At 47.6% G+C, this 15,511-nt stretch overlaps 1 protein-coding gene across 1 annotated transcript in view; it reads right to left on the bottom strand.

The window, feature by feature from the left end:
* The window catches only part of SUFU (suppressor of fused homolog (Drosophila)), a 152,515-nt gene that overhangs the window by 42,250 nt on the left and 94,754 nt on the right, over positions 1-15,511 (bottom strand). The window contains exons 4-8 of the mRNA XM_006831297.1: positions 12,323-12,465; positions 11,359-11,444; positions 11,009-11,081; positions 7,745-7,898; positions 5,245-5,356 (exon numbers count right to left, since the gene is read on the bottom strand). Coding sequence (XP_006831360.1) covers positions 5,245-5,356; positions 7,745-7,898; positions 11,009-11,081; positions 11,359-11,444; positions 12,323-12,465 — 568 coding nt within the window. The remainder of the gene's footprint in view (positions 1-5,244; positions 5,357-7,744; positions 7,899-11,008; positions 11,082-11,358; positions 11,445-12,322; positions 12,466-15,511) is intronic.

Here is a 15,511-nt window from a genome sequence, read left to right as displayed (position 1 = left end):
AGGTGGTTCCCTCATCAACTATGAACTCCTCCAGGCACCAGGGACCTCTGTGCACAGGCCGTGCCCTTTGACAAGTCTGTTCTAGTCAGAGCTTCATCTTCCTTTTCTGAGACACTGAGTCATTTCCCCTCTCCAGCTTTCACCTTTGAGTCTTCCTCTTCCCATCCCTGGAGAAGTGACTCACTTCTGAAGTGTTGGGTGACAATGAGAATCAAGGATGGATGATAAAAATACTCCTGATTGTGTAACTCCAGGGAAGAGAATGCCATGGTGCTTGAACTGATAATTCAACATGCCAGTCATGAATTCTGAAGTTAGGGTGCTAACCATGGCCATGGCTCAATCTCTTTGGGGAAATGGAACAGAAACTGAAGCTAAAACAGAAACCTATCCATGCCAGATTTGCCTTTGCTCTGTCTTCAAATGAGTACTTACGGGAAAGGCTCAAAGTAATCATTAGTACAAGCCCCTGGTTCTTCACATTCAAATGTGTATTTCTGAGAAAGACACATCAAGGTCCTCAGCATGACAAGCATGGACCACATCAGTTCAGGAAGTAGGGAGCTGAGAGGTCAGGGACCCTTCCTCCCTCCAGTCCTGTAGGGTGTAGCTGGGGTCTGAGAGGAAGACTGTTGTTCTCTGGGTCTTCTCTCCAGTGAAAATAACTATCCTTACCCAGCACAGGTGTTGTGAGGGGAGCCAATATGGCAGACTCCAGCTTGGGGCTGCCTGCAGCACTGATGCAACCCACTAGAGCAGGGTTATCCAAGATGACCCCATGTGAGAACACTGAGAATAGCCCAGCTGTTCTTCCAGAGGGAAACGCGCCTTCTTTTCCACAAATGCACTGATAGGTTGGATGCAAATTAGGTATTTTTTTCTGATTAATCTTTACGGGTCACAGAGGCTGAGGAAAACATGAAAGGATGACTCTCTAGCTAGGTTTACAGACTATTCAAGATGGCAGTAAAGGCAGCAAGTTAACCCCTTGGAAGGCAAAGAGATGTAAGAGAAGACACTCATATAAGCATAGGGGGTGGGGGATATATGTGTGTGTATGTTGGGAGGAAGGTTCAAATGTCAGAACAGGAGAATTCATGCTATAAAACCTAATTCTCCAGGAAATTGAGTCCAAAAACAAAAAACACCTTCCAAGTTGCTGGTGCAATTCCAGAAGACCAAGAAACTTAATTCAGCAATCACAGTTAGTTTTACTTTCTAAAGGTGCTTTCAACTACCCAGTGAAGAGTTTGACCCCTCCAGTACATGCTCATACACTCATGAGTCCCTGCCTGGCTGTGGGAGGGTACACGGACCAGGGCACTCCCTCAAGGTCCATCTGACCTCGATTCCTGAATTCTTGGCAGAGGGAAAAGTGGTCCTGGAATCCTGACGCAGACTCCCAGCTCAGAAAAACCCTTCATAAGCCCCCTAAAAATAAACCTGTTGCCATCAAGTTCATTCTGATACAATGTAACACTGTAGGACAGAGTAGAACTTCCCCATTAGATTTCCAAGGCTGCTTTACAGAAGTAGACTGCTACGGTATCCCATGGAGCCGCCGGTGGATTTGAAACTCCCATCTTTTGGTTAGCAGCCAAGCACTGAAACCCATTATAAAAATGCCAAACTCTCCATGTGTTGTACTTAACCATGTGTGGCCCCCATATCATTTTGGAGGCGCTGGAGCTAGGGCCAGACTGTAAAATACTCTGTTCCTAATCAGGCAGCCTCAGTCAGAGACGATACCCAATGATTTCTTGCTTTCCTAGGCCCCAGCACTCTAAGGGAGGTGGTCCTCCATGGCACAAAGGCACAGGCTTTCCACATTCAACAGATCAGGCGGTGGGAAGGGAGACGCCAGCAATCTGAAGGAAGCTTTTCTTAACTGATTATCTTGGGGAAAACCAGATACAAATTCACAGCTGGAATGTAAGGGTTGTGAAACACTGAAAGAAGCCCCAAAGACAGCCAAGGAGTCTCCTTCCAGGAAGGACGAGGGGGGCGCGGGGGCTGGCAAAGGCAAGTGGGAGAGGAGCAGGTTACCAGAGGGGCCTGCCTTTCTCGGAAGCAGGAAGTAAGACCTCAAGAAAGAGAGAGAGAAATCCCTAGCTCTGTGCTGGAGGGGTCAGAAATGGGTGGTTTTTGTTTCTGAACATTAAGAAAACAAGGCTTTGTAGCAAAAAGCAATTCTGGTATAAATGAGCCAATGATGACACAGCTGGTTATTTCTGGGATTTGGACTCACTGAGGCTCATGGCGTGTCCTCTCTAGAGCGTTAATAGGCATAGCAAACTTCTAAACTGGGGCTTTAGAGAAGTCTCTGTTATATGAGGTCCACCAATGAGGGTCCTGGTGTGGTGCTATAGGATACGAGTGAGAGTTCAAACTCACCAGTTGCTCCTTGGAAATCTTACATGAGATCACTATGAGTTGAAATGGACTCAATGGCACGTAACTACCACCACCAATGAGGATCATGACTAATTCAGAGACACAGACTTATATGTCCTCCGCAGAGGTCCCTGTGAACAGGATAAGGAAGCTCACATCGTTTTAATGGCTGAGACGCTGCCCTAAGCGCCATCCCTGACAATTTTTGGACAAATTCTTTATTAGCCTTTCTGTACTTCAGTTTCCTCAACTACAAAAGCAGATAATAAGATGATGTACTTCACAGAGTAGTTCTGAGGATGAATTAAATTCATACATCTATAAAACACTATTTACAAAGTGTTGGTTACTATTGAGGTATGAAAAGAGCAAGTGAATGACTTTTCCAAGTAGACCAGAACCCGGCTGTTAAAGTCCAGTCTTGTTTAGTGGGGTTCTGACCCTCTGACCTGCCTCTGTAGCTTCTTCAGACAAGATTCAGACCCATGAAGATCAATACACCAGAACTGCCCAACCCAGAAGTCCTGACTCAAGGAAAAGAAGACACACAGACAAAATAAGGCCCATGCTGGTGGCTCCCCAGACAGGGAGAGTAGCAAACAAACACTGGTGTCCAGTCACAATCCATGCGGTTTATCTGAAATGAGGGCAGGTCCCAGGGTGGGCAGCACAGATATTATGATCACGCTTGCTAATCTGAACTGAATCTATCATCATTGATCCTGAGGTAACAAGGAGCTAGAGTCTGAGAGACTTGAGGGATGATGGAAAATGTTCGTGGCAAAGGAGAAAGAACCACTTCTCAACCAATTGCTGACCAGTCTGTAGCCAGTACTGAGAATCCCATAGGAGACATTCTGACTGCTTCTAGGGCACAGCTTCTGGCCCTTTGGAGACCTGACTGGGTCTGTTTGGGCAGCAGGGAGGGGAAACTACCCTCGAGGGCTGACACCTCTGATCTATTCCCCAACCACTGCTCTGGGTCTCAGCCAACTGACGCCAAAGGGTGGAGGCGGCAGCAGGCTCTGTCTTGTGCCTACAGAGAGCCCTGTGACCAGAAGTCCCGTTGGTCAGTCATTGTGGGTGGAGTCTGGGGCTGTGTGTGTGCGCACAGGAACCCCGAACCCTGTGACCCCAGCCATGTCTCGGGGCGTAGCTGCTGGAAGCATGCCCAAGGCAGGGAGTGAAATCTCAGGCCTATTTTCAGAAACACAAGAGGGACAAGAGCTCCGTGCTTCTGCAGGAGCCCCTACCTGCAGCCCAGAGACCCCAGCCTTCCTGAGGGAGGACCAGCCATCTGGGCTGAGACCATTCACAAGTGACAGGCAATCTGCTGGAGCCATCAACCCTAAAAGTATCTCTTAGTCTCTTGCCAGTATCAACAGGGCGAGATGTCAAACTAAGGGAAAGTAGCCACTAGGCTAGGGTACAAGCTTACAAATGGAGGCCCTGCAGATGCCCCAGTACCAAGTGCGGCCATCTTCTGCTGTCTCCAGCCAGCTACTTCAAGGCAGATGACTGGAGAAATCCACTGGCCAGAGCTGAAAGCTACTCTGAGGTGGCAGCAGAGGCTTCCCTAGGCTCTTGCCAAAGAGTCTCTTTCCCAGGGCTTCTGGATGGCAGATTCACCAGGTGAGCCATCTTGGGCAACCCTGTTCCTAAACTAACTCTTCCTACTTGGCAATATGCTCCCAGGAAGCAGTCTCAGCTTTAACCAGGCAGGCCTTTCAGCTTTCCCCTGCTTGCTCAAATTCCAGGACATCTTCTAGGGCCAGTTCCTGTTCTTTATCCTCCAAGAAGTCCTCCCTAACTACTCCTGACCGTGCTGCCCTCTCTTATCTGCAACACACTGATCACTGGTCACTCCTGGGGAGCAGGGATGAGCAATGGGAACTAGCATTAAAAAAACCAGCCATTCCCAACCAAGTCATGCCATTACAAGTTCACTGCTTCAGCTCATGCTCCCCTAAAGGAAGGATTTGCACCCCTGAAGGTTGCCAGATGGGGTTTGCCACACAGCAAGTGTGTAATAAAGACTTCTTAGAAGAGAGATGGCTCACCCTGACCCTGCGGGGTTCATTGGCCTCCCTTTAGCCCAGGGCATGGCAATTTCCTCCCTAGCAGGCAGGGTTCCTGCTCTGAGCTGCCAGAAGCTTTCCCCCAAAGCTGCTCTAAGACTAAGGGCAAAAGGGGGTGCCCAGGCCCTATCAGAAGGGAGGTCAGCAGGAAATGACCACAGTGTCCCAAGGGTTGTTGGGGCCCCTGGGCAGGCAGTAGAGGCCTGCAAAGGACGTCCCTTCCCTTCCCTTCCCTGGGGCCCAGGGAAGGGAGGCAGGAAGAGGGACCTGAGCAGCAGGCCTTTAGTATGGTGCTGGCCAGACAGGGAGGCCCCTGGGGTTGCAGCTATCAGCCGGAGACCAGGCTCCAGGAAGGAAGGAAGGGCAACTCTGGCTGAGGCTAAGATAAGAAGGGGAACCATGCTCAGCACAATGGGCTCCCACAAGGTTGGGAGGCTCCAAATCAGATTTTGCCCCCACCTGCCCTCCCGTCTGTTCACACAGCCCATGTAAATATTTACTGATGTTTATATGCCTATTCCACTGAGTCCCCTCTGAGAGTCTGCGCCCCAGACCATGCCTCCTCCACACTCAGCGAACCTTGGCCTATAGGGTCAAGGCTGTGGGTATTGTTCTCTGTCATACAAGTCACAGGGACAGATCCTACAGGACACAAATATCCCCTTGACCTAGTCCTGGGTGTGTGTGTACGGGGATGACAAACCTGTCCTCAGAGCCCCTGGTCACTGCTGTCAGGAAGCTGCATTAACCCCTAGGTGGATGAGGCACTTACGGGGCTCGGTCGTGGGTGAGGCCATTCTGTCGCTGAGGGTTGATTGGTGGGAGAATGGGTTTGCTGTTGATCTCTAGTCCTCTTCTCAGGGTCTCCCGGATCTGCTCCGTGTCTGCAAAGACACCATTAGGTTGTCTAATAGCCCTTTGAGCTCCCAGTTTGCCCCAACCCTGCCCTTGAAATCTGGTTTCGGAAATGCTGGGGGAAAACCCTCATGCTGACTGGTCCTGAACCTACTCCAGACATTCAGATGTGAGTCTGAGTGAGTGCAATCTGAGGAGACAGGGCAGGTGAGGTGCCAAGCTCTCAAGAAACTTTTGGTATAAAGAACACCATTCATGTGGAAAATAAAGGGGTTACCTCGGGACTTCAGAAGAGAGTCTTGAAAAACAGGGCTCTCCTCTCTGCTGTCCTTTCCTTCCTGTATCACAGGCCCTTGGTTTACCTTAAAATAGCTCCAGACAGTGACCGACTGACAAGGACTTTGTCACTGCTCAGAGATCACCTGAGGGAGGCAGGTACACTATCGTGAATAAGCAGGGGCCTCTTTCACAAGTTTCTGGGTTCTGAGGGACCACTCAAGTGGTGTCTGGCTCTACCACCCCTCCTCCTTTGGCTCAGGTCGTCTCCTCACCTTGGCTTGATCCCAAGGAACTTGGCCTCTCATGAATCTGGCTGGGGTCAGGAGATAAGAATAGAATCTTTTGGTGGAATTTTTCTTTGCAAGGAGCTTTGCTGGTCTTTGGAGTGCTTACTAGACTGGTCCCTATATAGAAATTCTGACCCAGGTGATTGTTAAAGGTTTTATGTTAACTTGCCTGGGCCAGGATTCTCAGCAGTTTAGCTATTAAGACATAGTAATCCCCCATGATGAGGTCTAATATAATGTAATCAACTCCATGATGAGATCTGCTGTGAGCAGTCAACCAAGTGAAGTTTCCTTGGAGGTTTGGCCTGCAACATCCTTCTTAAAAGAGCTGAAAGGAGGGAGAAGTGAGCAGAAAGAAGCCTTTGGATCTAGAACCCCTGCACTGTGAAGCCCCTAGAACCAGGGGAAGATTGATGCCAAAACACATGGAGGTCTCAAAGGACTGCTAGACCTACAGATGCTGTGAGAAGTCAAGGACTTTTCCCCAGAGCTAACCAAGAGAGAAAGCCTTCCTCTAGAGCTGGGTCTCGGAAAGTGGACTTGTAACTTAAACTGTAAGAAAATAAATTTCTTTTCGTTAAAGTCACCCACGTGTGGTATTTATGGTATTGTGTTAAGTGCCGTTGAGTCGGTTCCGACCCATAGCGACCCTGTACAGGGTTTCCGAGTATAGCACTAGATAAATAAGACAACCCCCCTCTGCAAATCATCCATCATATCCAAAAAGACAAACTAACATTGGCTATTCAAAGGGTGGGTTTAGAGTAGAGAGGAGACAATTACCAACTTTCCTAACTTGTTACAGTGGCAAGGATTATTTTGATAAATTTTCAAAAATAGCCAATAGTTGAAATTTTGTACAAGACTATGAATCCTTTCTTAAATTACTCCTTTTGTCAAAAGCAACTGAATGATTCTAATAGCTGTACAACCTTCTCTCTGTACCTCCTAGAGGGATCTGCACACATTAGAACTAATAGGAAGGAAGGAAAGAAAGGGGTCAAATATTTGCACTACAGTTGTTTAAAAGTTGTTCTTTTCATGAAGAGAAAATCTTTTACAAATTTTATTACATATGTAGGTATTTTATTTAGGGCTGCAAGTATCTTAATCTTTTTTTTCTTTTTCATATTAAGCCTGTTTTATTCAGGTTTGATTTTAACGAATGTGTCGGGGGAAAGGCCACGGGGGCAGGACCCTCCCGGATGCGAGGAAAGGAAGTATCTTACTCTTTAAGAAGTAAAAAAAAAATGATACAGAAATAGAGAAAAGAAGTGGGGAAAGACTCTGTAAATACACATATATGTAAATGGCTGCGTTTCCTTTGGTGATAGCAAGGGACACCATTTGCTGAAAACCACAACTGTTTCTGTAGCCCCGATCAGCATGGTGAGCTTCCAACAGGATAGTCATAGCTTCCTTCCCCAAAGCAGGGGCGTGGGGGGTGGGGGGGTCACATGTAAGCTGGCCTCACATTCAGGCCTCTTAGGTTTACAGGGCCAGAGCAGGATGCTGTGTCAATTCCGTGGGTGGCCAACACTTGTTCTCTTGCATTTGAATAGACTAGGGCTCTTTCCTGTAACTGTTCTATATCTTCCATTCACCTGCATGACCTCAGATTGCAAGGGGGTAAACCTAAAACACATTTGAAACACACACAGGAAACACAGTAAGAAAGGGGCCACTCAGCTCCCTTAATTTCCACTCTGCTGGAAGATTTCACTTGCTGTTTAACTTAGACCAGGAAATGAACTATATTGCCTGGGCTGTTCTTGTTAGAGACCCATGCTTGAGAGCCTGAAAACCAGGTCTGGGTAAGAAATGAGGGAGGGCTGTAATGGCAGTTCCCACCTTTGCCTGAGAGTCGCCGGGGCTGCGTGCCGATACAGATGCTTCGGCTGTCCTCATCATCCTCGGGAGGCCGGCTCAGGTCATCCCAGGCACACTTGGCACTGACGCCACTCAGATTAGAGCCGTCAGTCTCAATGCCTTTGTCAACTCTCTCCTGCTTGAAAAGAACCAAAGGGCCAGATTTCCTTCAGTTAACTAGTGGCCCAAGGCTACTGTCACCTCACTCAGTCACCCACCCTTCCAGGATTAATGGAGCCCTTGCAGGTGCTGATCACAGGACAGGTGTGGAAGAGTAGAGTCTCTGGGTTGGTTCTGCTCAGGTTCCCAATGCATGATGTTCTTTGGACTCCTTCAAGGGAGCCAGGAGGAATGAACCCCCCAGGGAAGCTACTTCTCATCTCATCAACCTCCCTATGTGAACACCTTCATACCAGTTGCAGAACAAGGGCAGACACAGAAATGAGTTTCCTTTCTTCCCTGATCCTTTAGGAAAAACACCCTGTCTTCTGTAGGAGCAGAAAAGGCCAGGCTTCAGCTCAAATGTCTCCATCTCCACACTTAGTTCTTCTTCTAACAGCTAGAGGGTGTGGTCATGCAGTGAAACGCCATCAGAGAACACAAAGGCTAGACTTCCCCTCACTGCAATGGCTTACTTGTTGGGCAAAGGATTCTGGGTGGTGTTTCTTTTTCTGTTTCTTGTGAAATAGATTGAAATGTGAGCCAGGAGGGTAGTGACCATGGCTGCCTGTGGCTATCCATCAGTGGACCCCACCAGAGGCCCTACCTTCATACAGGCCCTGGCATTGCAGAGCCCAAACACTGCTCTCCAAATGGCCTCAAGGGAGAGTTGTACTCAAAATACCCCTGGGGTTTTCTAGTAGACACAGTTCTGTGATGCTGGGCTCTGGATTAAAGGTCATCAGGAAGAGTACAGAAAGCATGCTCATCAGGAGTCATGTGGGCCAAATACAGCTCCCGCTAAGTGAGCCCCTCAGGGAGAGCCTGCCTTCTCTACCTGCCTGGCCCTCTCCTCATTGCTCCGCAGGCACCAAACTGACCGGCTGGTTGGCCAGGGAGCCTGTCTGGGGGAAACACAAGGTACTGTTCCTATTTCTGGAGACTTATAGCAGGCACCCCATCTCAGATGACTCCTCCCCATCAATCATAATCTCTTCCTTCCCAGGGCTACCATCAGCCTGAAGATTAGGAACAGGGCGAGCTCTCATGCTCTATGTGGGGAGCAGGTAGGCCCTGGTCAGCTCAGGAGGAAGCCTGTACTTTCCCACCTCTCATTAGCTGCCCTGGAATTGAGATATCTCTTGGTTCGACTAGCCCAACCTACTTAGCTTTGTAAGTAAAAAGAGAGCCTCCAAACCACAGAAGTCAATAGACTTGTTTAAGGCACACAGCTGGTTAAAGATAGAGCTTGGATCAAAAGGAGCACGAGCCAGCTCTAAAGTGAAAGGACTGAAAGCATTTGCCAGAAAGGCCCATGTGGGACAGAGGAGCTGACCCTTGATGCACAGAGTCACCGGGAAAGCAAGCTGGGCTTTCCCCCAAATGCCCCCTGCTTACTTTTCAAGACCATTAGGTGCTCTGGGTCCCACCTGCTGGTCTCAGGGAAGCCTGCAGACTAGGGAGGAGAACTGTTCTCAGTGTGCAGAGAAAGGGCGGTTTGCTCACTCTAACTAGTTCAAAAAGACCAGGCTGTTTTTTGTTTTTTTTTGTTTTAGTATTTGGCACATATAATACGGGCCAAGCAACAATTCACAGAGCCCCATGCTGGATCCCGGTGTAGCTGCAGAACAAGGGAAACAGCCTTTGTGGGTTCCTGGTTCTTACGTAAGCAGAAGCTACAAGGAAACCATGTTTAAAGTGGAAAGAACAGAGGATTCCTGGCAGCACTTTGGAGAGGTCAGTGTTAAAGGCACTAGGGAATTAGAGGAGCATCATCTGTGAGTGAGTAGGAGTTATGCCCAGGACTACAGGTCTGTGGTGCATAAGCCAGGGACTGCTGGTTAGACAGTTGCTTGCCACTTCTCCCCTGCACTAGAACATGTCACCCCCTGGCAGCTGCCTGTGGCTAACCAGATTTTTAAAGAAGTACAAGTTCAGAGATGGCAATTCCCTGGGGTGGGGGGAGAAGGCAGACAGGTGGTAAGTATCTCATTAATGGGCTGCTGCTCCCAGGTGTGGTCTATATGGTTTAAAAATTTACCTGTATGCAAAAGATACTTCTGCTAAAAAAACTAAGATGACCCTGAAACTCTGTCCAGGTGGGCCAAAGTGAGTGGATGACTACAGGCTCAGGTGTAAAAAGATGCCTTCCACACCTCGAGGAAGGAGCCCGGTAGCAGAGTGGATTATGAGCGGGGCTGCTAAGCACAGGTCAGCAGTTCAAATCTACCAGCCCCTCCGTGGGAGAATGATGAGGCTTTCGGCTCCCATAAAGATTCACAGGCTCAGAAACCCTATACAGGGTCACTATGAGTCAGAACCCACTACCACACGGATGCCAGCCTACCCAGGGGAGGAGCTCGGGGTCTGACTGCCTGAAAGCGTGTCTACAGGGGGAGGGGGCATTAGGCGGGCCAGTGCTCACTCCTAGAGCTGGGTGGTGGGGTCAACACTGTTACTGGGGGCAGGTGGGACTTCTTGATGAAAATCTGTGCTTCTTAAGAGGAAGGGGAACTGGGGGAGTGAATATTGGGCAAGCAATGTCCACACGTGATTTTCTTCTGATGCTGATTTTTAAAAAGCTAGATTTATTGATGTGTAATTTACATATGAGGGGCCTTCAAAAACATTCATGGAAAAATTCCATTATCTTTTTATTCCATTTTTCCATGAACTTTCTGAAGCCCCCTCACACAATGAAATTCCACTTTGACTATGTAAAAATCAATGTGTTTCGGACAAGCTTTCCTGGCCTGAACTCTTGGCTTCCCTGAAACAAGTCAGAGGGACAGGTTTCAAATCACACCACATGTGTTGTTATGGTTAGGTGCCATCGAGTTGATTCCAACCCATAACGACCCTGTATAGGGTTTCCAAGGAGGGCTGGTGAGCTTGAACCACTGATCTTGCAGTTCAAACCAACCTTGCAATCCAGCGCACTAACACACAACGCCACACCAGGACTCCACATGTGTACTCACTCACAAATCAAGATCCTTCGCCTTCCCAGGGTGAAAGTCAAGATTATGTGGAAGAGGCTTAGGGCACAATGATGTGCTAGAAAAGTTTTCCTCACTTAAGACATACTTGCAGGTGTGGATCGATCTCAAATATGGTCTCTCCCCTCCGCATGTCAGTTATCAGCCAGGGGCCTCCAGCGCTGTGGACAAGGAAAGGCAATATGATGACAACTGAGGTCTGATGGGTTGGGCCTGAAGCCTGCCTGGTTTGCTGTCCCAGGCCCAGAAACACAGGGGGATAGTTAATGGTCAAGGGCTACCAGGGAGCGAACTGTCAGGAAGCCATGATGTGAAAAACAGTGCCTAAAACAGCAATGCAAGGGTGTGAGGGGAGGGCCACACTTGGGGTAGGTGAGGGAGACTCCCACCTCAGGCTCAGGGAGTAGCTCCCACCTTGGAGAATAGGGGTGTACTCACATAGGCACCGTCCGCAGCAGTTCCAGAATGCCCTGCCCGTTCCACTGCTGGGCTGCATGCAGCTCCTCGGTGCAGACGCCAACAATCTGAGGTCCCAGACAAGATGCTATTGTGTGCAATTTGGCCACTTCTCCCACCCTCCCAGGTCAGCCATCCAAGTTCACTCAGGGTCACGTCAGGAGGAAGGACCAAAAGCAGGATCTGTGTTGAGGGGCTAGTGTGTCCAGACCACTGGTTATCTTAGGAGGGAGCAGCTGCCCAGAGAGTAGACGGATGGATCCACTGACAAGACATGATAGACTGACTTTGCCCTGCTATTAGCGGACAGGTGTCTGACTGATGCAAAGTCTAGCCCTAGGCTACAGGAGAAAAATAGGACCTGAGCCAACACAGGATGGGTCCCTAGCCCATGTCTCTATGGGTCCTCGTCCAGGGAGACATTGCAGCCTCATCTAGTATTCTGGGGAATATAAACAGAGAAGATATTTGAGATCCTTCACGCTGGTAGCCAATGACCAAAGGGCCCCAACAGCTTGCATATGTGTAAATCTCATGGGAACCAATGGAACCTTCATCTAGACCCATCATGATGAGAAGCAAGCACTTGACTGCAGCTGGGGTAGACCCAACTAACTGTCCAGGTACAGGTGAATACAGCCCAGGGCTGGCTTCCTGCTGGGAAGTCCTGGGCTGAGGCTGTCTGGGTCTTTACTAGGTCATAAAATCACTCTCCCTGATATCCGCTTCAGCTATAACCATTCTCTCCCACCCAAATGGCCCCCTCCCCCTGATCCCGCCTCAGGAGCTGAAATCAGACCACATGGAGCTACCTGACAAGTCAATGGAGCGACAAGAAAATCAGAGAAGATCCAAGGAAACCTGCCCTCCCACCCCCAAGTCTTCCTGTTGTGCCAGGGCATTGCCCACAGAGAAGGCTAGAGTCAGCATGCAGGCCTCATCTCACCTGGAGGAAGGTAACAACCCCAAAGGGTGTCTGGACGGGCTGCATCTGTGGGTCCTCTGTCAGCAGCATGTGCTGAATTCTCGACTCGCTGTTATCCAGAGGGCTGTGCCAAGACACATGGTCCCCACTGCAGAAGGTATTCTCTGTGGGAGAAACAGGAGGATCCTCAGTGCTTAAAGCCCCTGAGCCAGGCCTGGAATCCGACCTGGGCCTTCCAGGACAGGCCCGAAGAAGGAAGGGAAACATTTACTCTGGATGAGAGCGAAGAGTCTGTGGTTACTCCCCCAAAAAGATGTACTCCTGCTTGCCAGTTCTGTCAACCTTCATTGGAAAAGGACAGGATGCTGGTGTGGATGCTCACTTGGCCTGGGAAGTACAAGGACTTTTGGCCTCTAGTTCAATTCCCAGCACTCTCCCTCATGCAAGGGTCAGGGAGGGCAGACCCCATTGGGATCTGCCAAGAAAGAATAAAGGCCTTTGTAAGTAGGGCTGCCTGGCCAGAAGTCTGCAGGAGGCTGCAGGCCAGTTGGGAGTCCTTCACCTTGGGAAGACAGACCAGGATTTCTGTACAACTGGAATAGTGCTCAAAAGGGAATACACAACCTTCGAGAGTCTTTGAGATTCATCACTGGTTTCCCACAAAGGGACACTGGAGACTTTAAGTAAGCGGAGGTCTGGAGAATGCCTTAGAGACGGACAACTCAGAGGAATGCTGTTTCCCTGAGAACACAGGTTGCCTGAGAAACATGTGCATACATGGCCACCTCATGGCCTCATCATTGCACACTGTACAGGCCCATTACTCTATAAGTCTTTTTTTTTTTTTACTCTATAAATCTTGTTTAAGGTAGTATAATCACAAAACGCACTGCCAGAGAGTTGATTCCTACTCATGGCAATGCTCCAGGGCAGAGGAGAACTGTTTCGTAGGGTTTCCCAAACAATAAATCTTTACGGGAGCAGAGATGGCTTCATCCTTCTCCCAGAGTGGCTGCTGGGTTTGAAGCACCGACCTTGCAGTTAGCAGTTCACTGCTTAACCCACTGTGCCACAGAGGCTCCAGGCATAATTACAAGAAAAAAAAGTCAAGCAGTATGATGCCTCCCATTACCTCTGACTCTTATCTTGGGTATCCTTCCAAAGGTACTCACACTTACCAGCCGATGTGTATCTATAGGTTCCTCTCCTTTTTTTCCTTTCCCCCTAACACAAATGGCAGCATACCAACTTTCACATTTCTCTTAATTCTGTATCCTGACATGATTTCATATCAGCACACAGAGAATAATCTCATTTTTTAAAATGGCTATATCATTATTCATTGTGGTCAGTCATTTATGATCTGAAGTTCTTTCACTTTATATCAATATCTAAGGCCTGGTCGAAAAAAAGGAAAAGAGTTTTCAGGGAGGCCTGGGAAAGCATCTGCTTTGACTTGCCTTGACTTCAGGGCTAACTCCCTCAGTATGTCAGGTTAAGTCACACAACCATCTTTTCCACCCAATGGACAAGGTCCAGCTATTGGTCCTCAACCTCAAAAGTATTCATTCAGGACGGAAGAAGGAAGACTCACTGCTTCCTCATCTATCTATTGCACACGGAATATTCAAAAGGAGAGAATGCAAAAGCTACAGGCAGACACAACTAGAAACTGCCAACTTTTCCAACTCCTGCTGGGTTCATGGCATGACATGAATTGTCCTCTCAACATATGTGTGGACTTGTTTAGGCTCAGTGGTTTGGCCGTTTTGTAATGATGTAATTATCCCCTATGATGTGATCTGGTGTGGTCAGCTGTAACGGGATTAGAGTGGGTTACAACACCCTTACTAGGTCATAGTTCTGATCTAAGAGGAGTTTCCCTGGGGGTATGGCCTATGTCATCTTACAAGAGATAAAAGGAAAGAACAGAGAAGGAGGGGTCTGACTACCACCAAGAAAGAAGAACGGAAAGTAGACCATGTTCTTTGGGACCTGGGGCCCCTGAGCTGAGAACCTCCTAGACCCAGAGGAAGACTGATGGCAAGACACACAGAAATCTCCAAGGAACATCAGACCCAGAGATGCTGAAAGGAGACAAGGACCCATCTCTAGGATCAACAGAGAGAGCCTATCCCAAATTAGTCATGACCCTGGGCAACTTGCCTAGCCACTGTACTTCTGTACACTAGCAATGAGCAATCTAAAATGAAATTAAGAAAACAATTCCATTTGTAATGGCATCAAAACCAAAAGAGAATATAATACTTTCAAAAAAGAATATAATACTTATGAATAAATTTAACCAAGAAGGATAAGTACATTAAAAACTACAAAATACTGCTGCAAGAAATTAAAACAGACCTAAATAAATGGAAAGACATCCTACATTCATGAATGAAAAGATTTAATATTGTTAAGATGACCCACAACCCACTAACATTGAATTGATCTGACTTATAGCAGCTCTCTATAGAGTTTCTGAGGTTGCAAATCTTTGCAGGAGAAGACAGCCTTGTCTTTTTCCAGTGGGTTTGAACTGCCAACCATGCAGTTAGCAATTCAGTGTTTATTCTACAGCGCCACCTGGGATGACAGCACTACCCAAAGCAATCTATAGACTAAATGCAACACCTATCAAAATCATAATGGCATTCCCCCCCCCCTTTTTTTTTTTGCACAAATAGAAGCTCATCTTAAAATTCAAAATTCATTCAGAATTTTAAGGTATCCTGAATAGTCAAAACAACTTTGAAAAAGACAGAACTCACACTTCCTGATTTTAGAACTTGGTACAAAACTTAGTAGTAATAAACACAGATAAAGACAGACATATAGATCAATGAAACAGAATTGAGAATCCAGAAATAAAGCCTCACATTTATGGTCAGTTGATTTTCAACAAGGATGCCAATACAATTTAGTGCAGGAAAGAATTCTTTTCAGCAAATGGCCCCTGAACAACTGGCTATCTACATATGAAAGAATGAAGTTGTTTCCCTTCCTTATGCCATACACAAAAATTCACTCAAAATGTATCATAAATATAATTTAAAATTTTAAAAGAAAACACAGAAGTAAATCTTTGTGACCTTGCTTGCTGAACAATGGCTTCTTAGATATGACACCAAAAAGATATGTAACAGAAGGTAAACTGAAGTTTATTAACATTAAAAAAGCTTTGTGAAATAGAATGTGGAACCTTATCCA

Source organism: Chrysochloris asiatica, unplaced genomic scaffold (assembly GCF_000296735.1).
Source record: "Chrysochloris asiatica unplaced genomic scaffold, ChrAsi1.0 scaffold00003, whole genome shotgun sequence".
NCBI lineage: Eukaryota > Metazoa > Chordata > Mammalia > Afrosoricida > Chrysochloridae > Chrysochloris > Chrysochloris asiatica.
Note: the sequence above shows the minus strand (reverse complement) of the source record. Positions and strands in the feature narration are given on the sequence as shown.